The sequence below is a fragment of the Lepus europaeus genome, chromosome 4, assembly GCF_033115175.1.
Source record: "Lepus europaeus isolate LE1 chromosome 4, mLepTim1.pri, whole genome shotgun sequence".
Classification (NCBI taxonomy): domain Eukaryota; kingdom Metazoa; phylum Chordata; class Mammalia; order Lagomorpha; family Leporidae; genus Lepus; species Lepus europaeus.
The window spans coordinates 140,040,014-140,065,094 of record NC_084830.1 but is presented as its reverse complement, the minus strand read 5'-3'; the positions used below and the strand labels follow the sequence as shown (position 1 = coordinate 140,065,094).

At 55.5% G+C, this 25,081-nt stretch overlaps 1 protein-coding gene across 5 annotated transcripts in view; it reads right to left on the bottom strand.

The window, feature by feature from the left end:
* Positions 1-10,738: 10,738 nt before the first annotated feature.
* The window catches only part of NRG2 (neuregulin 2), a 265,355-nt gene continuing 251,012 nt past the window's right edge, over positions 10,739-25,081 (bottom strand). For 4 of the 5 annotated variants that reach the window (XM_062189030.1, XM_062189032.1, XM_062189033.1 and 1 more), the window contains 5 exons: positions 17,594-17,696; positions 15,198-15,321; positions 14,817-14,944; positions 14,163-14,390; positions 10,739-12,430 (listed from right to left, as the gene is read on the bottom strand). In XM_062189030.1, the coding sequence (XP_062045014.1) occupies positions 11,680-12,430; positions 14,163-14,390; positions 14,817-14,944; positions 15,198-15,321; positions 17,594-17,696 (1,334 nt within the window). In that variant the 3' untranslated portion in view covers positions 10,739-11,679. Of the gene's footprint in view, positions 12,431-14,162; positions 14,391-14,816; positions 14,945-15,197; positions 15,322-17,593; positions 17,697-20,694; positions 20,719-25,081 lie in introns of all 5 variants that reach the window. The other variant, XM_062189034.1, reaches the window with a different exon arrangement.

The window sequence follows — 25,081 nt, the reverse complement described above, 5'->3', positions numbered from 1 at the left end:
GGCACTAGCCAAACCCAGGTGAGATGCGTTGGGTGCTTGGCGCCACCTGGTGGCTGTGGAAATGGACCAATGGGTCAGGCACTCAAGGGATGGGCCCTGGGTGGCAGTGTCTGTGGCCTTGATCCTCTGATTCAGTGAGTCACCTGTGTGCTGCTCGCTGTATTGGGGGCTGCCGGTACTGTGAATAAGAAATTTACCCAATTCCCTGTCCCCCTGGGGCTCACAGTCTGGTGGGGAGAGGGACGGGTAGCCGCCATTACCATTTGGGGTTCTGAGAGGGGAAAGAATCCAGGTGTGGGGAAGAAAACTGACCTAGGAGGTTGCACGGGTGTCGTACGTGTTCAAAGCCGCAGCTCTTCTGGGAAGACTGTACTGAGAGTTCCCCAGGGGACGTTTGAGAGAGCAGAGAAGGGGTGTGTGAGACCAGACATGCTCTGGGGACCCAGCCCCATGTGTGAAAGGAACGGGTGGGAGCTAGGAGGAAAGAGCCCAAGAACTCAAGCTCAAGATTTATTTATTTATTTTGAAAGGCTGAGAGAGAGCACGTGCGCATATGCAAAATATTCCATTCGCAGGTTCGCTCCTCAGATGGCCACAGTGGCTGGAGCTGGTCCGATCCAAAGCCTGGAGCCAGGTGCTTCTGAGTCTGCCACCTGGGTGCAGGGGCCCAAGCACTTGGCCCGTCCTCTGCTGCATTCCAAGGCCCATTAGCAGGGAGCTGTATTCAAAGTGGAACAGCCAGGGCTTGAACCAGCTCCCTTGTGAGATGCCAGCACTGCAGGCAGAGGCTTAGCTGGCTATGCCACAGCACCGGCCCCCCAGGAGCTCTGTTAGGCTCTGGCCTTGGGCTCCGGGTGGGTGTAACAGGTGCCTTAGAATCCAGCGTGGATAGTAAAGGTACCAAATGCAGTCATGTAAAGGTCAATGAGTTTACCAAGAGGTCACTCGATTAATTAGGGGGTCACACTGAGATTGGTGGGTTCATTTCAGTCATGGGGTGGTTCTTTTTTTCTTTTTGAATTTTTTATTCAATGGAATTTGTAGATACATTTCTAAGAACATGATGATATTTCTTCCTTCCCTCCCTCCTTCCCTTCCACCCTCCTCCTTTGATTTTAAAAAGATGTATTTATTTATTTGAAAAGCAGAGTTAGAGAGTGGCAGAGGCAGAGAGAGAGGTCTTTTATCCACTGATTTACTCCCTAGATGGCCACAACGGCTGGAGCTGGGCCGATCTGAAGCCAGGAACCTAGCCTGGAGCTTCTTCTGGGTCTCCCACGTAGGTGCAGGGGCCCAAGCACTTTTGCCATCTTGCGCTGCTTTCCCAGGTGCATTAGCAGGGAGCTGGATTAGAAGAGGAGCAGCCAGGACTTGAACCGGCACCCATATGGGATGCCAGCACTGGAGCCTGTGGCTTCAACTGCTATGCTACACTCTGCGCTGGGCCCTCTTCCACCCTCTTTCCCTCGTTTTTTTATTTTTATTTTTTTAGTTTTTGAAATTACGTATTTTGAAATTACAGTAAAAAGACTTAATACTTTACCAAATAAGTTTAACAAGTAAAAAATAGAGACTTTAGTGGGAATATAGACAGTGGCTGTAAATAATAATTGAATGAAAAAATGACTTTCACCTACACACAGTAAATTTTAAAGTAATCACAGATCATTGAAACTACAGTAGTGTAACATTCTTAGCCATTAGTTTGACAAGTTACAAAACAAAGTTCTATAAAACTATATTTGCAGTGATACTGATACCACAGACTTTTCTTTCTTTTTTGTTTTTTAAATTTTAGCTCCACCTATAAGGGAGAACATGTGTTATTTGTCTTTCTGGGTCCAGTTTATTTCACTAAACATGACGTATTCTGGTTGTGTCCATGTTGCTCCAAAGGGTAGAGTTTCTTTTATAGCTGACTTATATTCCATTGTGTGTGTGTATGTGTGTGTATACAAGCACACGTATGTGTATGGCGCATTTAATTTATCCGTTTATCTGATGATGGACACTTTGGTTCCAGATTTTGGCTATTGTGAACAGTGCTGCTATAAACATGGTGGTGCAGGTATCTCTTTGATTCGTTGTGTTCACGTTCTTTGGGTGTATACCCTGTAGTAGGATTGCTGGATCATATGGAAGGTCGTAAAAAACTAGTTTTTAAAGAAATTTCCACACCGTTTTCCACAGTGGCTGCACTAACTTACATTCCCACCAACAGTGTGTGAGTGTTCCCCTTTGTCTGCATCCTTGCCAGCATTTGTTACTGTCTGTGTTTTGGGTTTTAGCCATTCTGACAGGGGTGAGGTGATATCTCATTGTGGCTTTAATTTGCATTTCCCTGATGGCTAGTGATGTTGAGCATTCTTTGTTGGCCACTTGTTCTTCTTCTTTTGAGAACTGTATATTGAAGTCTTTTGCCCTTTTTGCAACTTGATTGCTTATTTTTTTGTTGTTGAGTTTTTTTACGTTGCTGATCTATTTGGGGTATTAATCCTTTGTCATGTGGTTTGCAAGTATTTTTTTTTCCCATTCTGTTCTATGTCTCTTCACGCTATTGATCATTTTTTGTGCAGAAGCTTTTGCGTTTGATACAGTCCCACTTGTTTATTATTGCTTTTGCTTCCTGTGCTCTGGGGGTCTTGTCCAAGAAATTGTCCCCTCCACCCTTGTTTTGGAGTGTTTGCCCTACATTTTCTTCCAGCAACTTCAAAGTTCCAGGTCTTAAATGTAGGTCTTTGATCCATCTTGGTTGATTTTGTATATGGTGAGAGGTATGGATCATTTTCATTCTTCTACATATGTAAATTCAGTTTTGCCAACACCGTCTGTTGAGATTATCCTTACTTCACTGTATGGTCTGAGCTCTGTTGTCAAAAATCAGTTGGCTGTATGTACGTGGATTAATTTCTGGACTCTGTTCTGTTCCATTGATCTACGTATCAGTTATGCCAGTACCCAGCTGTTTTAATTACTGTAGCTTTGTAGAATGCTTTGAAATCAGGTATAGTGATGTCCCCAGCTTGGTTTTTTTTTTTTTTTAAAGATTTATTTATTTATTTGAAAGTCAGAGTTAAACAGAGAAGGAGAGGCAGAAAGAGACAGAGAGCCCTTCCATCTGCTGGTTCACTCCTCAATTGGCTGCAATGGCCGGAGCTCTGCCGATCTGAAGCCAGGAGCGTCTTCCAGGTCTCCCACGTGGGTTCCGGGGGCCAAGGACTTGGGCCATCTTCTGCTGCTTTCCCAGGACACAGCAGAGAGCTGGATTGGAAGTGCAGCAGCCGAGACTTGAACCGGTTCCCGTATGGGATGCCTGCACTGCAGGTGGTGGCTTTACCCACTACGCCACAGGCCCCCCCAGCTTGGTTTTTCTTGCTCAGGATTGCTTTGGCTATTTGGGGTCTTTTGAGATTCCGTATGAATTTTAGTGTTTTTTCTTACTGTGTAAAGAATGCCATTGATATTTTGATAGGGATTGCATTGAATCTGTAAATTGCTTTAGGTAATACAGACATTTTATTTTTTTCGGATTTGTTTATTTGAAAGTCAGTTACAGAGAAGGAGAGGCAGAGCGAGAGAGAGGGAGAAATCTTCTATTTGTTGGTTCACTCCCCAAAGAGAGAGAGAGAGAGAGAGAAATCTTCTACCCATTGGTTCACTCCCCAAATGGCCATAAGAGATAGGGCCAGGCCAGGTTGAAGCCAGGAGCCAGGAGCTTCATCCAGGTCTCCCCTGTGGATGCAGGGGCCCAAGGACTTGGGCCGTCTTTTGCTGCTTTCTCAGGCACATTAGCGGGGAGCTCAGTAAGGAGTGGAGCAGCCAGGATTCGAACTGGTACCCCTATGGGATGCTGACACTGCAGGCTTTACCCACTACGCTGCAGGGCTGGTTTCTCAACATTTTAATGATATGGATTCTTCTGATCCATGAGTAAGGAATATCTTTACCTTTTTTTGTGTCCTTGATGATTTGCTTCATCAGTGTGCGATAATTTTCTTTGTGTAGATCTTTGACTTTTTTTTTGTTAAATTTATTCCTAAATATTGAATTTTTTGTGGGTATTGTGAATGGGATTTCTTGATGGCCGTTTCTGTTGAGTTCATCATTAGTGCACAAAACTGCTATTTTTTGTATGTTTGTTTTGTAATCTGCAACTTTCCTGAATTGGTTTATCTATTCTTACAGCTTTTTGGTGGAGTGTTTAGATTTTTCCATTATAACGTCATGTCATCTGTAAACATAGATAATTTGCTTTCTTTTCCAATTTTGATGTCCTTTATTTCTTTATCTCCCATAATTGTCCTTGCTAAAACTTCCAGTACTGTATTGAATAAGAGTGGTGAAAGTGGGCATCCTTGCCTTGTTCCAGATCTGAGGGGAAATGCTTTGAGTTTTTCCACATTCAGTGTGATACTGGCTGTTGGTTTGTGATATACAGCCTTTATAATTTTGAGGAATGTTTCTTCTATACCTAATATGTGCAGAATTTTTAATAAGGAAGGGGTGTTAAAGCTTTTTAAATTCTTTTTTAAGTGAATCTTTTTTTTTTTAAAAAAATGATTTATCTGAAAAGCAGAGTTGCAGAGAGGCAGAGGCAGAGAGAGAAAGTCTTCCATCCACTGGTTTACTCCCCAAATGTCCTCACTGGCTGGAGCGGAGCTGATCCAAAGTCAGGAGCTTCTTCTGGATCTCCCACATGGGTGCAGGGATTTATGGACTTGAGCCATCTTCTACTGCTTTCCCAGGCCATAGCAGAGAGCTGGATCAGAAGTGGAGCAGCCGGGACTTGAACCGGTGCCCATATGGGATGCCAGCATTACAGGTGGCAGCTTAACCTGCTATGCCATAGTGCCGGCCCCCAGTCTCTTTAAATTTTCTGAGAATTGATTTGTGGCCTAATGTGTGGTCTGTCCTAGAAAATGGTCTGTGTGCTGAGGAGAGGAATGTGTGTTGCGTAGCTGTTGGGGGAAATGTCCTGTGAATGTCTGCTAGGTCCGTTTGCTCAGTGCTAAGTTTCAGCTCTGTGTATCCGTTCGGTTTGGATGATCTGTCCACTGATGAGAGTGGGGTGTTGAAGTCACCCACTGTTGTATAGGTCCCCTTAGGTCTAATGGTGTCTTCTGTCTGTATCTGGGTGGTCTTCTTGCTGAATTGAACCTTTTATCAAATTACAATGTCCTCCTTTATCTCTCTTCACAGTTTTTGTTTTAAAGTCTGTTTTATCTGATAAAAGCATAGCTGTGCCTGCTCCCTTTTGGTTTCCATTTGTGTGGTGTCTGTTTTTCCAACGCTTCGCTTTCAGTCTCTGTATCTTTGTGAAGTGAGTTTCTTGCAGGCAGCATATAGTGGGGTCATGTTTTTTGTGCATTCAGCCAACCGAAGTCTCTAAGACCGGTCATGTTGTTCACTGGATGATGATTATGCTCTGTTAGTGAGTTTGGCGGGGTCATGCGTTTTCGTGATGTTCACTGCTAATGTGGGATGCCCTTCAGAATTTCTTGTCAAGCTGGTCTGGCGGTGGTAGTTCTCTTAGTCTTTGCTTATCCATGAAAGAATTAATTTCTGTTTCACTTTTTTTTAAAAAAATTTATTTATTTATTTGAAAGGTAGAGTTACAGAGGGCAGAGAGAGAGAGCGAGAGCTCTTACATCCACTGGTTCATTGCTCAGATGGTTGCAACAACCGGAGGCATACCTATCCAAGAGCTTCCTCCAGGTCTCCCATGTAGGTGCAGGGGCCCAAGCACTTAGGCCATCCTCTACTGCTTTCCCAGGCCATAGCAGAGAGCTGGATCTGAAGTGGAGCAGCCAGGACTCGAACGAGCGGCCATATGGGATGCTGGCACTGCAGGTGGCAGCTTTACCCGCTATGGCACAGTGCTGGCCCTTTCTCTTTCACTTTTTTTTTTTTTAAAGATTTATTTATTTATTTGACAGAGTTACAGACAGTGAGAGGGAGAGACAGAGAGAAAGGTCTTCCTTCCGTTGGTTCACCCCTGAAATGGCTGCTACGGCTGGAGCTATGCCAATCCGAAGCCAGGAGCCAGGTGCTTCTTCCTGGTCTCCCATGCGGGTGCAGGGCCCAAGGACTTGGGCCATCCTCCACTGCCTTCCCTGGCCACAGCAGAGAGCTGGACTGGAAGAGGGGCAACCGGGACGAGAACCTGGCGCCCATATGGGATTCCGGTGCTGAAGGCGGAGGATTAGCCAAGTGAGCCACGACGCCGGCCCCTCTTTGACTTTTAAAGGGAAGCTTCACTGGGTGCAGTATTCTTGGTTGGAAGTTTTTTCTTTTAAGACCTTGTATATATCATCCCCCTCTCTTCTGGCCCGTAGGATTTCTGCTGAGAAGTCTGATGTTAACCTAATTGACAATTTTATTGTCTTTAGGATTCTCTCATTGGCTTCAGCTTTTGACAATTTGATGATGATATATCTTGGAGAAGACATTTTTTGGTTGAGTCTGCTTGGGGTTCTTTGAGCTTCTATGTGGATTTTCATGTCTTTCAAGAACTAGGAAATTTTCAACTATTTGATTTAGCAGGTTTTCAACACCTTTTTCCTTTTCTTCTCCTTCAGGAATATTTGGTTGTTTAATGTTATCCCATGTTTTTGTAGACTGTATTCACTGTTTTAATTCTTTTTATTTTTGTCTGAGTTGTTTGAAAATTCCTGTACTCGAGGTCAGAAATTATTTTTTTTTCACTTGGTCTATTCTTCTGTCAAAGCTCTCAATAATAGTTTTTTTTTTAAAAAAAGATTTATTTATTTATTTATTTGAAAGGCAGAGTTACAGAGGGCCAGAGGGGGAGAGAGAGAGAGAGAGCGAGCGAGCGAGCTTTCATTCGCTGGTTCACTCCCCAAATGGCCGCAACCGCCAGAGCTGTCCTGATCTGAAGCCAGGAGATTCTTCCGGGTCTCCCACGCAGATGGCAGGGGCCCAAGGACTTGGGCCATCTTCTGCTGCTTTCCCAGGCCATAGCAGAGAGCAGGATCGGAAGTGGAGACACCGGGACTCAAACTGGCGCCCATACGGGATGCCGGCACTGCAGGCGGTGGCTTACCTGCTATGCCACGGCGCCAGCCCTTCAATAATGCTTTCTATTTCACTTATTGAAGACTTCATCTACAAAATTACTATTTGGTTCTTTTTTTTTTTTTTAAAGATTTTTATTTGTTTATTTGACAGGTAGAGTTAGAGAGAAAGGTCTTCCTTCCGTTGGTTCACCCCTCAAATGGCTGCTGCGCCGATCCGAAGCCATGGAGCCAGGTGTTTCTCCTGGTCTCCCATGCGGGTGCAGGGCCCAAGCACTTGGGCCATCCTCCACTGCCTTCCTGGGCCACAGCAGAGAGCTGGCCTGGAAGAGGAGCAGCTAGGACAGAATCTGGCGCCCCAACCGGGACTGGAACCCGGGGTGCCGGCACCGCAGGCGGAGGATTAGCCTAGTGAGCCGCGGCACCGGCCTGGGTTCTTTTGGAGGCTTTGTACGACCTGGCTTGTTCGTGTTTTCTTGTATCTGTGTTGACATCTGCCCATCTGGTGTATTCTTCTCTTTACGGAATAGGCTTTATTGTGAAAGGGTTTATGGTTTAGCTGGAATGCAGGGTATCTCTTGGCTTGTTGCTTCGGCTTTGGTTGTAGGTGAGCCCAGGAAGGTAGTTCCTGCATGATTTCTTTTGTCTTAATCAGTGGACCAGTCTGCTGCAGTTCACAGGGATAGAAGCGTGGCCTTGAGATGAATAACGGGTTCCCAGGGCGTGTATCTTTGATCCATTGAGATTTGAGTGTCAGTCTCCCTGGTGATGTGATAGCCAGGGCCTTGTTCTTGGTGCTGACAGAGATAATGTTGGCTGCTGTCCTACTAGCAAGCCTGAGTGATGCTGGGGATTTGTGGCAACAGTTGCTATGGCTCTAGATTGTGTGATACAGATGGCCCCTTCCTCAGGTCCTGCTAGGAGAGTCTAGCTGGTGCTGTGGCTTAGAACACCAACAGCCCTACTCCTAAGACTAGGGGGTGTGTGAACTGGCTCTGATGGCTACAGGTGTACAGGAGATTCTCCCTGATGTCCATTGGGTAGATTGCAGTGGCAGCAAGAATTCAGAATGAGTTGTTGCAATCCTGGTGTTGCAGGGTGTAGTGGGGTCATTACCCAGATCTTCCTGGGTAGGAACAGATTTTGTATGGGCGGCTGCTGGTGTTAGCTCCCAGAAGCTAAGGTGCCTCCCCTTTGCTCATGTAGAATATATGAGCATAGCACTGGGGCTACCGCCCAAGAACTCCCACAGTTGTGGGGTGCAGGGGGTCTTGGCTTTGCCCCACTGTTGCCCTGACTCTGGTACTGGGAGAATGGAGGCACACTGCTCCACTTTGTGCTGCGCTCTGGGTGGGTGGGTGGGTGGAGCAGGTCGGCTTCCCTGCTGGAAGCCTGGCAGTTGCTCAGACCCCAGCCGCTCTCCAGGCTCAAGTAAAGGTCGGTGGGTGACTGTGGGGTTCTCTCTGAGCTAGCAGTGTGAGCGGTGGGGTGCCCAGCGATTCCTGCTGCCTTGGCGTGGTAGGCTGGCTGTGCTGCGCTGGCTGTGCGCATGGTTGGCTGCAGCAATCTCTCTGTCTTCTCTCCTCGTGTTCCATGGGGCCTTTGTTTTCTTGCCTTTTTCACTTCACTGAAAATTTCCACCAGACCCCTGGAAACGTAGTCCGTCCTTTTTATTTTTTTTATTTATTTGAAAGGCGGAGTTAGAGGCAGGGCAGAGAGAGAGATCTTTCATTTGCTGGCTCACTCCCCAAATGGCCACAAATTGGAGCTGGGCCGATCAGGAGCCATGCATTTCTTCTAGGTCTCCTATGTGGGTGCAGGAGCCCAAGGATTTGGGCCATCTTCCACTGGTTTCCTAGGTCATAGCAGAGAGCTGGATCCGAAGTGGAGCAGCCAGGACTTGAACTGGTGCCCATATGTTGTGCCAGCACTGCAGGCGGTGGCTTTACCCACTATGCCACAGTGCCGGCCCCATTCCTTTGTTCTTTTCATATCCCAGAGCAGCTTGAGTTAATGTGGCTATACCATATTCAGCCATCTTGCATCTTTCCTATGCAGTTGTTTTAAAAAAAGGTTTATTTATTTGAAAGTCACAATTAGGGTGAGGAGGGAGAGGGGGGGAGGGACAGGGGATAACTTCCACCCTCGGTTCACTCCCCAGATGGCTGTAATAGCCGGGGCTTGGCCAGGAGGAAGCCAGGAGCCAGGAGGTCCTTCTAGGTCTGCCACGTGGGTGCAGGGGCCCAAACACTTGGGCCTTCTTGTGCTGCTTTCCCCAGGCCATTAGCAGGGAGACAGATCTGAATGGAGAAGCCAGGACTTGAACTGGCACCTGTAAGGGATGCTGGCATAGTAAGCAGCAGCTTTATTGGCTAAGCCACAGTGCTGGCCTTGGGGGTTGGTTTCTGAAAATTTAGAAGACAACAGAAACTCAGAGCCTTTGGAATTGTCAAATGAGGACACTCAGCTGAGTCAAGGAAAGGTTGATGGGTTCCCAAAGGGGCCTCTGGACTATATTTGGGTCCCCAAGGGGTCAGGGGTCACATAGAAGAATTCCTGGCTCTGAGCAGCAGTCGGAGACTCTGGGAGAGTCGGGGCGGGCCTTGCCGGCTCGTGGTGTCCTCAGTTGGGCTGTCACAGGCTCCTCCCTGCACCCCACAGCGAATACCATGACTTCAGTTCTTACTCCACTTTCTTCCCTCCCCTCCAGTTTCTGTCACTGATTCAAGGACGCAAGGCACAGATGTTGTCTTCCCTATCAAAGTATCTGTTCAGTAGGCAACTGTCACGTGTCCGAGCAAGCAGGGTGCTTCCTATACAGCGCCCCCTTGGGGCGGGTGTTCACATCACTTTCAGGGCAGTCTGAAGTCACACAGCTCACAAGGGCAGAGAAGGCGTTTGAACTCAGCCTGCTGCTGCCTCCGCCCTGTCTGCCCTTCCCACCTGCAGACCTCAGACTGCCTCCTTCCTCACACACGCACACGCACATGCACACGCACGCCATCCACCTTAGCCATTGACAACTCCCTTATGTCTGGCTGGAACTTGAAGCTTCCTGGCTTAGCAAATTACTCAATGAGGGGACAGCCCCCTTAGCCCAGCACCTTCATCTGCCGTCTCCATGCTTGGCGTCACTGCTCTCCAGGTGCTACAGGCTCCAACAGGCCCTGGCTTTGAGGGGGTACAAGAGTAGGGGAAAGAGCAACCCCTGTGGGCTTACGAGCCACAGCAGCTGTGGCCCTCTGGCAGCCAGGGCACCCATTACGCCGCCTTGCATGTCCAGACTATGCCTGTGACATGCCCGAGGCCCCAAGGGTCATCTTGCTTCAGCTGCCCCAGTGCAGGCCCCAGAGCGCCTCCCTCCTCACCCACCTGGGCCCAGAAGCGGTTGCCTCAATTCGGCTCTGTAGCTCCGGGGCAGGAACTGGGCCAGAGTTCTGGGACTGGGTTTGAAGCAGAGCAGTTTGCGTCAGTGCCTTGGCCAGGTTCCCCAGCAGCCAGGGGGGACACCTTGTAAATGTTCTTGGAGCCTGTCCTGGGAGTTGAGGCCAGGGAAGGGAGCGGGAGGGTCACTTTGTCCCAGGACTGCCCTGGCCATGCAAGTCTCCACCCTGACATCTGTCCACCCCAGCCAGAGTTCATCCTGTCTTCCCTCCTCACCTGGGGGCTAGGCACACACACTCAACCAGGAGTTAGTTCTGATTTTATTTATAATATAAAAATGTTCAAGTGTCAACAGTCAGGTGTTTGGACATCTCAGGGCAGGGTGCCCATTTGTTTCTGTTTGGGATGTAATTTTTTTTAAACAATGACCTTTTTGACAAATTAGCAGTGGACCCAGTTGTGGGGGGTGGGAGGGCAGGACTGGAAGTCATAGGTGGTTTGGGGGCTGGAGGGTGGGCTGTGAGAGGGACACGGTGTTGTTTTATTGCTAAGAGGCAAATCGAATACACTGAGTGGCTCTTCTCGGTCCCAGCGTGACCATGCATCCGATCTAGAGTCTGAAATGCAAAGGACATGCAGGCGTAAAGTAGAAAAGACGACCTGTAAACGAAGGTGCTGCGGAGGAGGCCGCGGGGGAGGGGGCGCCACCCCCTCCCTGGGCCCGGGCTGTCGGGGTGACCTCCTCAGCCCCTCCCGGAGCAGCTGTGAGGAGCGGGGAGGCCACCTCCCCTTTTGGGTTGCTGCCGCTGGGTCTTTGTCTCCCTCTGGAAGTCACCTGACCCCCTCATGCTCCTGCCTGGTGGCAAAGCTCCCACTCAGGGCCGAGGCTGGTGACGCCCCCTCCCCACCCGGGAGCCCCAGAATAGCGTACAGCAAAAGGCACCACAATATAAGTTTCTAGTAAAGAGTCAAAAAATTGGCCCATCTCTCTTTTTTTGTTTTTTGTTTTTTGTTTTTTCTGAAGCTGTAAATCAGGATGTTACATATAAATAGTTTCCCTATAAAAACGTCTTTGCCGTTAGCTAGTATTATAAGACAATTTTTGCTAAAATGAAAATAAAACATTTTGTTATACTTTTTTCCTTTTATAGAAAATAAAAATATTTTTATTTCTTTTTTTTCCTCCTCTCTCTCTGCGGCCGGTGGTCTCTGTTCGCCATAAAGACAGTGGGGCGGGCGAGGCGGAGGGGCGGCGGGGCCCCTAGAGGGGCGCCGAGTCCTGCTTGGTGCGCGCGGGCGGCCCGCGGCTGTGTCTGCTGCTGGCCCGCGTGCTGTGGCTGTCCAGGGAGTAGTAAGTCCTGCTGTCGGCCGCGGGGCAAAGCGGCGGCGAGTCCGAGCGCAGCGCGTCGTGCGCCGCGCGCAGGCCGAGGAACGGGGTGCTCTCGGCCGCCAGGGCCCCGTCCGCGTCGTCGTCCGAGGCCGAGCCGCCGCCCGAGCCGCTGCTCAGCGACAGCGAGTCCCGCGCCGCGCGTGCGCGCTGCGCCGCCAGCCCGTTGAGGCGCGAGCGACGCCAGCGCCGGGGCCCCGCCGACGTCCTGCGGGACGCGCCGCGCGTGCGCTGCCGTGGCGGCGGTGGAGCGCACTCCTGCGTGGTCTCGTACTCGTCGTCCTCCGGGATGCGGAAGGGGCTGGCGGGCAGGCTGCCCAGGCTGCCGCCCAGCGCGCAAGCCCCGCGCCGCGGCCCGGGCCCTGCCGCCGGGTAGTAGTAGCTGTCGTAGCTGCGCTGCATGTCCGCGCCGGGGCCAGGGCCGGGCCCGGGGCCCGGGGGCGCCGGGTGCCGCAGGAGCGGCTGCTGCTCTGCCAGGCGGTAGTTGATGGGCGCGGCAGGCGGCAGCGACACGGCATGCGCCGAGTTGGGAGAGGTGATCTCGAAGGTGGGCACCTGCGTGGCCAGCGAGTAGTGGAAGTCCACGGGGGACAGGCGCGCGGGCGTGGTCAGGGCTGACACGTACCTGCGGGGAGAAGCAGAGGTGTGGATCGGGGTGCCACCCGAGGTGGCCTCCTTTCCTGGAGCCCACGTGTGAGAGGGATGGGGGGGGGGGACTCTCACCCGTTGGTATCATTGCGTGCTGGGGGACTGGCCGGGCCCAGTGCCTGACTCGTGGTCGTTGTATGGAGAAGCTCACGGTCGGCGGGGTCAGCCTCGGGTCAGGGCATGTTAAGGGTAAAATCTCAGCTAATGCCATAATTCTCTAAGAGGCTTTCCTTGGTCCACAGTATGCGCAGGAGCCTGAGAACACTTAAGTCCACTCAGCCAGGAGGTGGCCAAGCTGGGACTCGGACCAAGGCTCACAGCAAATCCCAGAAGCCACAGTTCCTCATTCAGATGCCCTGAGACCTGGAGTCCCTGGCCCTGGAGGGGAGATTGACCCCATGGCCTGCTGGCTTCCGGAGGGAGGTGTTCTCAGGCTGGGGCAGAAGCTGCTGCATCCCGGGTACCTGTCCCTGTCCCTCCTCCAGGTTGCCCTTGTGTGAGCCCATCAGCTCCCTGCCACGCAGACAAGGGCCACCTCCCTCCATGGGGGCTGGCAGTCCCTGCCCTGCCGCACCAGCCCAGGGAGTCCGGTAGGTTCTTGACAAGTCACCTGACTCCCCACTTCCCTCCACGTGCAGGTGTAGTTAACCACCAAGTCCGTCACCATCCGGGGCCCCAGGCTGCGCTCTGGTTATGCCTCCACCCTGCCCTCTCTCCTTCACTCTGCCTCCCCAGAGGGACCTTTTAAAGACAGCACAAGGAGGCCCTTGGTGCCTGCCCATCTGGGCTCTCCACGGGCGTGGCCCCGCTGCACTGCTCCCCACAGCCCGCACCAGCCATGCTCTGTTAAGGGCCTCTTTGGGCCCAGCTCAAGTGTCCCCCAGGCCTGCCTAGCCACATCGCTGTGCCTGATGCCTTCCTGTCACCCGGAAGGGGTCTGACTGTAGCACTTACTGAGAACAGGAGCCAGGGAGTTTTTGTACGAGGTCCCGGGTGCCTTCCCTGGAACCAGGCTTAACAGGCGTTGTTCTCCCTTCTACAGGGTCCGGGTGATGAAGCTGCCCCATGTCATGCAGGTGGCAGAGACGGGCATGCTGTCCAGCCTGCGGCCACACTGGTGCAACGCCCTGTGCCTGGCACTTTACCAAAGCTGCAGGGAGTGGCAGTGGCTTGTCTCCGCCTGTGAGCTCCGCAGGAGCAGGGACAGGTGCTATCTTAGGCTTCCGGAGGGGGCTGAGCTGAGTGGGGGACATTGGCTCTGCTCCCCTCACAGCCGAAGGTCACTCAGGGACTGAGGGAAGTGGAGCCAGCTGCCTGGGACTCCTGGCCTGGAGTGCGGGAGCAGAGTTTCCCAGTTTGCAGTCATTCACAGCGCGAGAACCTGTCTTCCGCGTGTCCTGCACTGGCCAGCCTCCTGGGCCTCAGCCTCCCTTCCCTCCCTACCCCCTGCGTGGCGTCTCTTCCCGCTGGGATGTGGCGCCGCGAGGATGGTTCGCAATGTCCCGGTGCAGTCAGTAACATCTCCTTCCGCTCTGGAAGGTGTTCCCGGAAGCACTGCCGAGAGGCCCGGGCCCCACCAGGGACAGCGGTAGCTGCGGCATCAGGTACAGCTTATGCCCCTGGGCAGAGCCTCCCCTTTATGGGACCCTGATGGTTGGGGATGAGGCGCTCTGTGATGTCCCCGAGTTGCCCTACGGGTCAAAACTGACCTCTCGCTGTGTGGGGAGTCACGCAGGGAGTCCACAGAGTCATGGTAGGGTGGCACGGCGGCCCTGCGCCGCTCCTCCAGGCTGTAGGCTGCTGCCCGCCGGGCCCGGGCCTCCACACACGCTGGGCTGTTGCACTTGCTGGTGCCCACTGAGGACAGCATGATGCCGGACTGGGAGTCGGAGGTGAGGCTCTCAGAACGTTCCAGGCTCCACGTGTGGCTCTCATGTCTGGGAAGGCCAGATGGGGGTGAGTGGGCGGGGGGGACATGACTGCCTCTCCTGGGCTCTTCCCTCCATCCTGGGCTCCCTAGGCTGGTATGCAGTGTCCCCGTGGCCCAACCCCCTAATGACAGGGGGCTGGGCGTGCTGCAAGGAACAAAGGGCCCTTCCTTTCCTCGCTGCCACCAGCCTTATTCACCCACAAGGGTCCTGCACCATGACTGTTAGGATCCTGGTCCCAGTGGCCCCTTCTGTGGATGCCTCAGGGAAGGAGGGAGCTGCGGTGCTTGGTGCTTACATGGCAGTACCCAACACCCTGTCCATCCCCTCGCTCTGAAGACTCATGCCAGTGGCTGCAGATGGTGGCAGGTGGCTGAGTCATTAGCCGAGGTACAGGGATCTACGCACTTCTGGGGGCCTTGGGTGGGGGCCCACCTGTGGCTGGAGGTGGGCGTGGCTGTGGAACAGTGGTGAGAAGGAGAACAGGAGTGGCTCCCCGAGAAGGTGGTCTCAGTTTCCCTGCGGATGACGTGGTCTGTGGCAGGCACGTTCTTGGAGATGTACTGCAACAGACAGAGCCGGGCTGGGTGAGTGGGGCTCGGCCCCTGGGCCCTGTTCACCTGAGCAGGGGGAGATGGTGGCACAGCAGTGGCCCCTGCAGCTCCGCCCCCAGCCTTCCTCTGGAAGAGAGCAGGACTGCCTACCTTGTGGGGCTGGTCGTTGCCAGCTGCTGCCCCAGCCCCCCTACCCCCCGAGGGCACAAGAAGACTGGCTGTCCAGCGAGGGCTGGGGGCGGGGCCGGGGAGCACCACTCACGTCTGCCATCTGGATCTCCTCGGGGTCCAGCCGGGGGTGGCTGGGCCCGTTGGCCAAGATGCGATTCTGGTGGGCTGGGCACATGTTCTGCCGGAGGTGGTTGTGCATCTGCTTCCGCTGTTTCCTGCACCGGGGAAGGGTGGGTGAGCGCCAGGCTGACCCGCCAGGGACCTCTGCCCTGGAGCCCTCCCATCTGCCCCTGGACTAGCCGCACCCTGAGCCCAGCAGGGCCTGGGTGGCAGGAGTCGCTGGGTGCTGTGGAGCCCTGAGCTAGTTACGGAGGTTCTCTGTTCCACTTCGTCATCTACCCATTCCAAACTGCTGCAGGTTAGCGTTTATAAAATACTCAGCCACAGGGCAGACTCCCTCCTACCCCCAGTCATTGACTTGGTATTGCTTGACTATGCTCCATAAAGTATCTGGCACACAGGACAATTAAGGAGGCCGCAGGCCCGCAGGGGAGAGATGATAAACACTTAAAGAACTGGGGCTGGCGCAGTGGATCCAGCTTATTGCTGGGACTGCCTGGCGTCCTGGTCGGCGTCCTTTCTACTCTGCACTCCTGTCCACTTTCCTGCTCATGTGCCTAGGGGGCAGCAAACGATGGCCCAAGGACTTAGGTTCCCACCACCCATGTAGGAAACCCAGAATTCCTGGATCTCGGCTTCAGTCTGGCCCAAACGTGGCTGTGGCTGTCATTTGGCGAGTAAAGTAGTGGGTGGAAGGTTCTCTCTCTCTACCTCTGTCACTCTGCATTTCAAATAAATCAGTCTTTAAAAGCAAAGAGGGGCCGGAGCTGTGGTATAGCTGGTAGAGTCACTACCTGGGATGCCAGCATCCCATGTAGGCGCCGGTTCGAGTCCCAGCTGCTCCACTTCCAATCCAGCTCCCTGGGAAAGCAGTGGAAGGTGGCCCAAGTGCTTGGGTCCTTGCATCCACGTGGGAGACAGGGAAGAAGCTCCTAACTCCTGGCTTTGGTCTGGCCCTGCCCTGGCTGTTGCAGCCATTTGTGGAGTGAACCAGCGCATGGAAGATCTCTCTGTCTCTCCTTCTCTTTCTGTAACTTTCAAATAAATCAATCTTTTTTTTTTTTTTAAAAAAAGAGAGAGACCTTCAGTAAAGGGCTCCAAAGAAAATAAAGCACGGTGCTATGGGTCGGGGTCAGAGGTCAGGGCTCATATTTGTTTCAAAATAAACACATCTAATCATGGAATTCCCCTGCTGAAGGCCCTTCCTCAGCCCCCATGTGCCATTTCTCTCCCCAACCCCAGGTCTCCCTGGGCTCCACCCCCACCTTGCTGCATCCTGGGATAGCTTGTTTCCAAGCCCCGCCCCCCAGTCCTGCTCTGGCTGGCCTCCGGGCCTTTGCACATGCCCATCCGTTTACCTGCGACACTTGCTAAGTCCTCACCTCTCAGCCCCCAGCCCAAGTGCTGCCCTCCAGCTGAGGTTAGCTGCGTCTAAAACACGTCCTGACACTGAGCCCTGCTCCGAGTCAAGTGGGCAGGACCTGGTGTCCCATGAGCCTTGATTGAAGGCTTGTTGAAATGAGGAAATGCAGTGGGGTCAGAACGGGGGGCTGGCTTTGCCCCAGTTCTCGGACTTCATTTTCTCTCTTGGACTTGATCTCGTGCCTGGGCTCAACTCCCCCCTCACCCACCTTGCTCCTCTGTAGCAAGGTCAGCAGGGCCTTTGACCCACAGATGGGGCAGCCCCTCAAGTGCTGGTGATGTCCAGACCCCTCATTTCCAGATTTGAACAGATGGGTCAGACCTACGCACTACATCACTCTACAACCTTCACTGGCTCCCCCTCAGCTTCAGAATAAACTCAGGTGCTAGAGCTTGGCTCTTAAGGCCCCATGGTGCCACTGAGTCCTGCCTCTCTGGTTGCCGGTAGCCTGGGCTGCTCACGCCCCAGGGAACACAGCTCCGCCTCAGCTGTGCCTGGACTCTTCCAGCTACACTGCCTCTGGCACTTGTCCTTGCTCCAGGGTTCGGGGTGCCCCTGTGGCACCCCAGCTCCCCCGCTCCTGCCTCAGTCACTCCCAGGCTAGCGTTGGGCAGTACCATTTGAGGTGTCCTTCAGCGGGAATGCAGCTCCCTGTCGTGCCAGCACCCCGAGAGCCTGCCTGCCTGCCTATTAGGGCAGCTGCATGCTCCGTGGAGTCCACACTGGGGTCATTCCCACGCGGACACGGAGAAGCTTCTCGGGTTGTTCGAGTCACATGGGGTTTGAACCTGCCGTGCCGCCTGCCCAAGCCTGTGCTCCTGCTCACTCTTGGCTCAGTGCTCTGGGGCTCACCTCCCCCACCGTCTGCTCCTGCTCGTCGGCCTCAGAGGCCCCTGCCTAGCCGGTTAAGGGCCGGGGCCATCCCTCACGGGGCGGGCACTCACTTGGTCTTGCAGTAGGCTACCACACAGACGATGCCCACGACCAGCAGAGCCACGCAGATGCCAGTGATGGTCAGGACCCTCTTCTGGTACAGCTCCTCAGCTTCTGCAGAGGCAGGGCGGGAGTGAGGGCAGGGAGGCAGGCAGACCCCAAGGGGGATGCAGAGACCCCTGACGCCAAAGCCACAGGTTTCTCTAGCAGGTACCCTGGCCCGCCCCTCCCAACCCAACCCAACCCTCCCCTCCTGCCTACCGCCACAGTGCCTTCTGCTTCTCCCAACTCCCGCCCACCCATGGTCTAACTACCTGAGTTCATCTTCCCCGTCTCATGCCTGCCCAGAGCACACCAGTGGAAAATGCAGGATGGGAGGGGATGGAGTGGAGGGAGAGCTCCCAGGACCACAGAGTGAGGGGTGGGGCACCATCCCCGCCCAGCCCCACCATAGCCTGGCAGCTACAGGCCGTAGGCGCTGCTCTTCAGGGCAGCCACCTGCAGACCCTGGGCACAGGCTGGGCTCAGCCACCTTGGCTTCCCTGAGGAGGCGGCGACTGGCTGCTTCTGGGCTGGGGATGGACATCAGACCCAGGGGCCATCTTCAGGAGGGAGCAGGCCAGGCCTGCAGAGTGCGTGTGGGGAGAAAGGCCTGTGCTCACTCTACCCTCCCGTCTTGGCCATGAGAAGGCGCGCAGAGGCAGCCCAGCCCGCAGCCCTGCCGTTGCACCATGAAACCCTCCAAAAGGCCCTCCCTGCCCTCCTGAAACAGAGACAGCAGGAGGAAGAGGAGGAAAGAGGTGACTGCACCAGCCACACAAGGCTGCAGCCCCAAGAACCCGCCCCGTGACCCCTGCAGCTGCCAGCTGGCCCCTCCTCCTGGCTGGGGCTAAGCGGGAGCAGGGCCTCTGTGCCCAGGTGGAGCACATCTCCTGTGGCACAGGAATCCAAACCAACAAACACCAGATACACATGCAGCACCAACCACACCTGAGCCACAGCCAGAGCCTTCACGAAGCCCACTCGCACACACACATGCCCACTGACCGCAGCCAGGTACCCGTCGTGGCCGTCATCGCCACAGTGTTCCTGCTCACTTCTTTCCAGTCAAGCACCTGTCTTCGTCACATCTCGGGGTCCACTCTCATGTCCTCAAAGACGACCTCCATGGTGCCGAGTCCCGTGGCCACTGCGGCCCCTCAGCTGGCTCCCTCCCCGGTGCCTGCTGCCTCAGGGCCTTTGACCATATGTCCCGCCTTGAGGTCCTCCTTCATTGGCTGACCTTTGTCTCAGTTGCTGCTTCCTTCCCTCAGACCTGGGCCCAGGTCTTCTGACCCTTCTCCACCTGCCCTTTCCCCATCACTGGCTGCATCACACGCAGACTGTAAAGGCCACCCTATGCAGACACTCAGGTTTCTGACCCCCCCCCCCCCCGTCTTCTCCTGAGTGCCACTTCTACCCAAGGATCATGGCCAGAGGGCATCACCGATCCCGCACCTGCTCTGTGCCCCCCCCCCAACATTTCACCACTGCTTTTCCTGCTGCTCAGACCCCAAACCTTGGCGTCGCTCTGAGTCGCTGCCTTTCTCCGGGCCTTCCCTGAGACCTAACCTGGCCGCAGATCCTCTCTGCTCTGCCTTCCAGGCAGATCCTGGGTCTGACCACGCCCCTCACTTCCACTGCTTCCAAATGAGTCCGAGCTGAGGCCCCTCGCATCTGGTGGTGGGCACCTTCACTTCCCTTGCTCCCCACCCTGCCCCGCAACAGGGCTACTGTCTGTCCAGAGCCACAGAGCAGACCATTGTAGTCCGCTGCCTGGAGACAGCAGCTCCCCACTGCAGTTGGAATAAAACCCCTGGTGTCGGCCGTGGGCTCTCTGCTGCGGTCCTGTCTCCCCGCCCCCTGCGCTCGCTGCGCCTCCACCTTCAGCAGCCCCCACACCGTTGTTTTGGGGGCTGGCTACTTCTCCTTAGGTTTCAGCTCATTGGGTTTGTCCCCTCGGGAGACACGTCCTTTTTGGCCACTTAGCTACCACAGCCACCCACCCTGGTCACCATCCAGTCACTACCCTGTTTGTCGCCTGACTCTGCCATGACGGGGAGCACCCGGGCTTCCAGACTGTGTGTGCTAGATTCTGGTGCTTGCTAGATGTTTGGCATTGCTGAGAGTGTGTGCAGGCTACCCTCATGGACAGACACACAGCTCCACGCACCCACTCAAGGCTCTGCACGGAGCTCTGCCCTCAACCCAGATGTCCCAGCGCCTGCTCTGTGCGCGCACATCCTGCCCCAAGACGTACCAGTGCACACATGTCTACCCCAATGCCACCCTCACACACACACGTATCTGCAGACTCACCCCTGTGAGCCCTGCACGACCACAGATCCCACAGAGCCTCTGCCCCTTGCCTGCCCCCCAACAGTCAGCAGGTGCAGACAGGCACTGGACATAGGACTGTGGCTCCAGCTGCTCCTGAGCACAGTGAGGGACCTCCCATAGCTGCAGGCTCCCGGCCCACAGGGGCCTCACCCCTGTTCCTCTCCTGCCATAATGCCTGCACAAAGCCAGGGTTAGGGCATCACGAACCCCCCAACATCCCTTCCAGTCTTGCAGGCGCCAGATGGCAGGAGCCACTAGTGGCAGGGGACAAGGGGTGGGCACCAGAGGCCAGCCCAACCCAGAGTCCTGCAGGTCCTGTCATCCTGGGGACAGACCACGGAGAGAATGACAGCTTTAAGCAGATGGCCAGGCCTGATGCAGACTCACAAGGCAGGGGCAGAGACAAACAGGGAGCTATCAGCTACGAGCCTAGTGAAGAGTGAGAAGCGATGGAGATGGAAATGGGAGAAGGCAGGAGACTGCAGTCCGATGGGAAGGGGTGTCTTTCTGCCCGAGGCTCCCCTCTGGGGCACCCCAAGGGGACCGGGGACACCACCTGCAGCCCATGGCACCCCGCCCTTCGCGGGCTTCTCTGCCCCCGGGGTCAACCTAGTTTACGCCAGCACATCTTGATGGGGCCTGGGGGAGGTTTAAATTTTTTTCATTTTTTGGAAAGAAAACTGGTGTTGGAGGCTAGGGGGATGGCGCTGAGTGACCCACAGACGTTCCGTACCCTTCAATTCAAATCCAAGGTGCTCTGGCAGTGCAGAAAGAGGCGGCCGAGAGGGGGAGGGAGGGAGATAGGGTGGGGGAGGGGGAGGGGGAGAGAGAGAGAGAGAGAGACGTTGGTCAGGACTCTAGAGACAGCAGCAGGCAGCCTGTGAGGCGAGAGCGGGTTAGTACTGTCCCCTCCCCCCCAGCTCCTCCAGGCACCCAGTCCCTGGGAGCCCAAGAGGGCAGAGAAAGGCAGTGTTAGAATCAGCAGGCAGGGCAGGTTCCGAGGGTGAGCCGTGGGGTTAGTACCCGGCGGGGAGGCAGAGGCGCAGTTGGCAGATGTGCCTGAGTGGGGGCGGGGGTCCCTGGGTCCCCCTTCTCCTCTCAGCTCAGTGCCAGGCCCTCAGCACTCTCTGGTTCCCTTCGCTGATGCACGGTGGCCCTCTGTTCTAGTGAGAACAAGGGCCTGCGGTCACAGACCGGCCCCGTGTCCCTAGCTGGCCTGGCCTCCACCTGAAGCCCCCAACAGCCCAGAAGGCCACAGGGCTGGGCCCTGGTGCCTGAGCCCGATTTTCCTACTTAGAAGCACAAGCTGCAACTCAGAGACGTGCAGGTTCACTTGCAGGACACCGAGCCCCTCCCACGGTCACCACAGCCCATCTCGGAAGTAGCCACGTTAGGAATGTGGGATGCCAGGGCCCTGCGCGGTGGATACTCACGCCCTGGCCTGCTGTGCTGCCCTGCGAGATGCCGAGGCTATCTCTGGCTCAGTCTTATCTGTGACACGAGGATCAGGCCTGGCTGTGGGGTCCTGGGAGGTTTACAGACCTGGCTGGGCGTCAGAATCCTCCAGACCCGTGGAATCAGCCTCTGGGATGGGAGCCCAGAAATCTCAGCCGTCTTTTGCAAAAGCTCACCCCCTCCCATTCCGTGCAGCAGCCAGGCCCCGTCTGCAGGCCTACGTCGCCGTGGCAGCCCTCGCTACCTATGAGGAGTGGCTAACCCACAGGGGCTCCGCTTCCTCACCCAACACAAGTGACTGTGCAGGGGCAGAGGATGGGAGCAGGTCTGGACCTGCCTCGCCTCTGGCTTCTGCACACACACAGCTCGGCCGGATCGGTGCGGGCCTGACATTACGTGGGGAGCAGGGGCAGTCAGCAGGAAGTTGTGCGTGTTAGCCACCCATCCAGAGGGCGTTCATTACACTTGGAAAAGCGCAGAGGGTAAGTGTGGCTCTGGCCAAAGAGCCTGGGGCTTGGACTCTCCAGTGCCACGCAGAGACCACGCAGCAAAGCACTGGTCTCTGCCCTTCCAACACCAGCCCTTCTGTGCGCTCTAGGTAACCCAAGGCTGGGGAGCCATCTCGACATTTGTTTCTTTGCAGCCTCACTGTGCCTGCGGGCAGGACAAAGGTGCCATAGGGACAAGCTGTGTACTCCTCCCTGGGACCTCCCGAGACTGGCCGGCTGTGCCGAGCGCACAGACAACTGCACAAACCCAGCAGTCCTTGGGGACGCTCTCACTGAGTGGTTGACCTATAGCCCAGGGACCCTTGGGAAGTGCAAGCATGTGCGCGTTGTTTCCATAGCCAAACACGCTCCCCTCAAAGAGGGCAGCCTGGCTCGACCTCAGCACCTGCAACACTGAGAGGACAAGACTCCCTGAGCTGGTCTGGGCCCCACTTTCAGACCAGGTCATAAGGCAGCCAGGACCAGCAGTGCCAGGACACCTTCCCAAGGTCACACAGCAAATCTGAGGCAGAAGGCAGACTGGAGGCCATGCCTCTGGTCTTCTAGAGCTAAGCCATAGCTATTCCTGCCTATCGAGTCTCTATGCAGGCCTGCTTGGCCATTCCTGAAGACAGCAACCACCTAGGCAGGCAGGCCTCCCAAAACCCTCGTGGGGTTTTCTTCTGCATCACTCCTCTGGAGCCTGGATGGTGGGAGCCACCATGTCCAGGACTCCTCGTGGGCCTGCTGTTCAAGGTCAAGGCCAGCACTGCGTCAGGTGGACCAGTGGCAGGTAGATGATGGGTGAGGTCACAGGGCATGGCCAGAGACTCAGGTAGGCAGTCTTGGGGGCAGCGTGAGGACGGATTGAGTGACCCTGGGCAGTCTTCCCCAGTGAAGAAAACACTCCCACGCATCATGTGCCCCGGCTGCTACTCCACCGGGGGCAGGGGGGTGGCACCACTGAGTCACACACAGAAGGGTCTGATTGGCCAGAAACTTGCATGTTGACTGGTAACCACGGCAACCTGATGCTGGATTCCCGCCCAGGCCAGGCTCACTACACAACATACACATTCTTCCTCCTCAACATGTGTCACGACACAGTCACAGGTACCCGGGCAAGGAGGCAGTGACGAGTGCCGCTGTGAGCGTGTGCTCCTCGTGTGCAAGGGCGAGCACGTGCTTTGTGTCTGCATGTGTGTGCTCGTCCACAGGAGAGAACCCAGGTGGACAAGCTTTGGGTCTCGGTTTGCGTGCAGAGGCTGTCAGTGGGAGAAGCGGAAGTTTCAAAGAGCGGTCGTGAGCACACGCTGCCTGACTTGGTCCCCGCAAAGGGTAACCTGGTGAAGGTGCCCAGTGCGCAAGCTGTGGCCGTCAGACCCTTTGCCGCTCACAGGTCGGGCTGTTGCTGGGAAGGGGATTGTCTCGCCCCCTCACAGGTGTGGCTGGCTCCCCACTAAGCCCTAACTCACTTCCCACGCTAGCAACTCTACGGGCGTAACCCCACTGCACAGATGAGAAAACAAACCCAGGGGCGTCGAGTGAGGCCCCTCAAGCCAGTCAGCCCTGCAGCTGGCATCTTCATTCCGATCTGTGGGGACCCAGAGCCTGCAAGCACAGGCTAGCACTTCGCCGCCTTGCAGGGAGCGCCTGCTGGAGCTCTCCAACAAGCGCCGGAAGTGCATCAACCCTTCGCAAAAAGCCACGAGTGACAGGACGGATGACCCTGGCGGGAGGGCCTGGGCTGCATTTGCAGGCTCGTTTTTGGGCTCCCGGGGCCCTGCTGACCCTCACACAGCAGATCTGAGCTGCAGGCTGAAGCAGCCCAGCTGGCAGGGAGGCCTTGGACAGCAGCCCGAGCTCCGGAGCGCTGCTGGGCTGGGACTCCCCGTCCAGAACAGTCCCGAACGCCAGGGAGGCTCTCAGCGGAGGGCGGGTGGAGAGGAGCACGACCCCCAGCGCCTCTCACATGGCCCAAGGCTCGGCCTCACTCCCCGAGTCCCCTCCTGCCCCATGCTGCTTCACACAGGTCTAGATCTGACTTGGACGTTCTCCCAGAGCCAGGTTCCAGAGAATTCTGCTGGGCCACGTGTCCCACTCACAGTCTCTGCCCTAATCCCCATGGCTGCCTGGGGAGGGCGCTGCCTCCCACCAACTATGAAGAAAAGTGCCCCGCGGGGCCCATGGGCCTCCCAGTCCTGGGGTCTCCGTGCCTCTCCTGTGTTGGAGGGGTAAGAGAATTTTCCAGTTTATGCTGTGGTCTGAGTGGGAACCGGGAACACTCCTTTCTCCACCTCAAGACCCCAAACCCCAGAGCCCCTTCTCACTAAGGACTATCCTAAAACACTGCGTCTCCCACAGTTCTGCCTCCCAACCTCCAGGTATCACCTGACACTCTGACATCCTGGCAGGGAGGAGGTGGTGGGGTGGGCGGGGCAGGAGCCCGGTCCTCTCCAAGGAGGCGGGTAAGGGGGGCCGGCCAGCCAGCGGCTGTTTGCTCTCTCCACCTCCATCTGGTGGTTCGTGGAGGAACTGCTCCTAGGCCCCAGATAAAACCCTAGAACATTCGGGGCTGCATCCTCGGGCCGCAGGGCTCAATTTTTTTTCCTTTCAGTCTTTTAAAGCAAACTGCATAAGCCAGAAAACGCCAACCTCCAAAGAGGGAGAAGGCAGGGGAATGAAGTCCTCCATAGGGAGTCAGACTGGAATGGTCCTGGACAGAGCCACGGGTTCTCCCCGCGTCCTCCTGTCCGCTATCTTTGCGCACTGCCACGCACGCTGAGCCCCTCCGCACCCTGTGACCACGTGAACGCCGCTGGCATCAAACCACTGCCCTGGCTCCTGCTTCGCTCCACTCCTTTCTTCCCCGTCCAGGTCTCCAAACCCAAAAGCAAGCAACCTACACTGGCCGGACCGGGTTTTGTCGAGATCAGCACACCCAGGCACACACCCACAGCCGGCCCCTTCCAGCGGCCTTAGAGGCAGGGGAGGGCTCCATTCTGGCCAGGCTGAGTCCGGACGCAGGCGGAGGAGCCCGCACCTGCGCGGCCTGTCTACCGCTGCGGAAAGTGGGCATCGCTGCGCCCAGGCAGCACAGCCTGAATGGAGCTGGGGTTCCTGCGGGCGGCAGGGGGGTCTCGGTCTCCTCTGCACAGGCTTGCGGGGAGCCCTGGG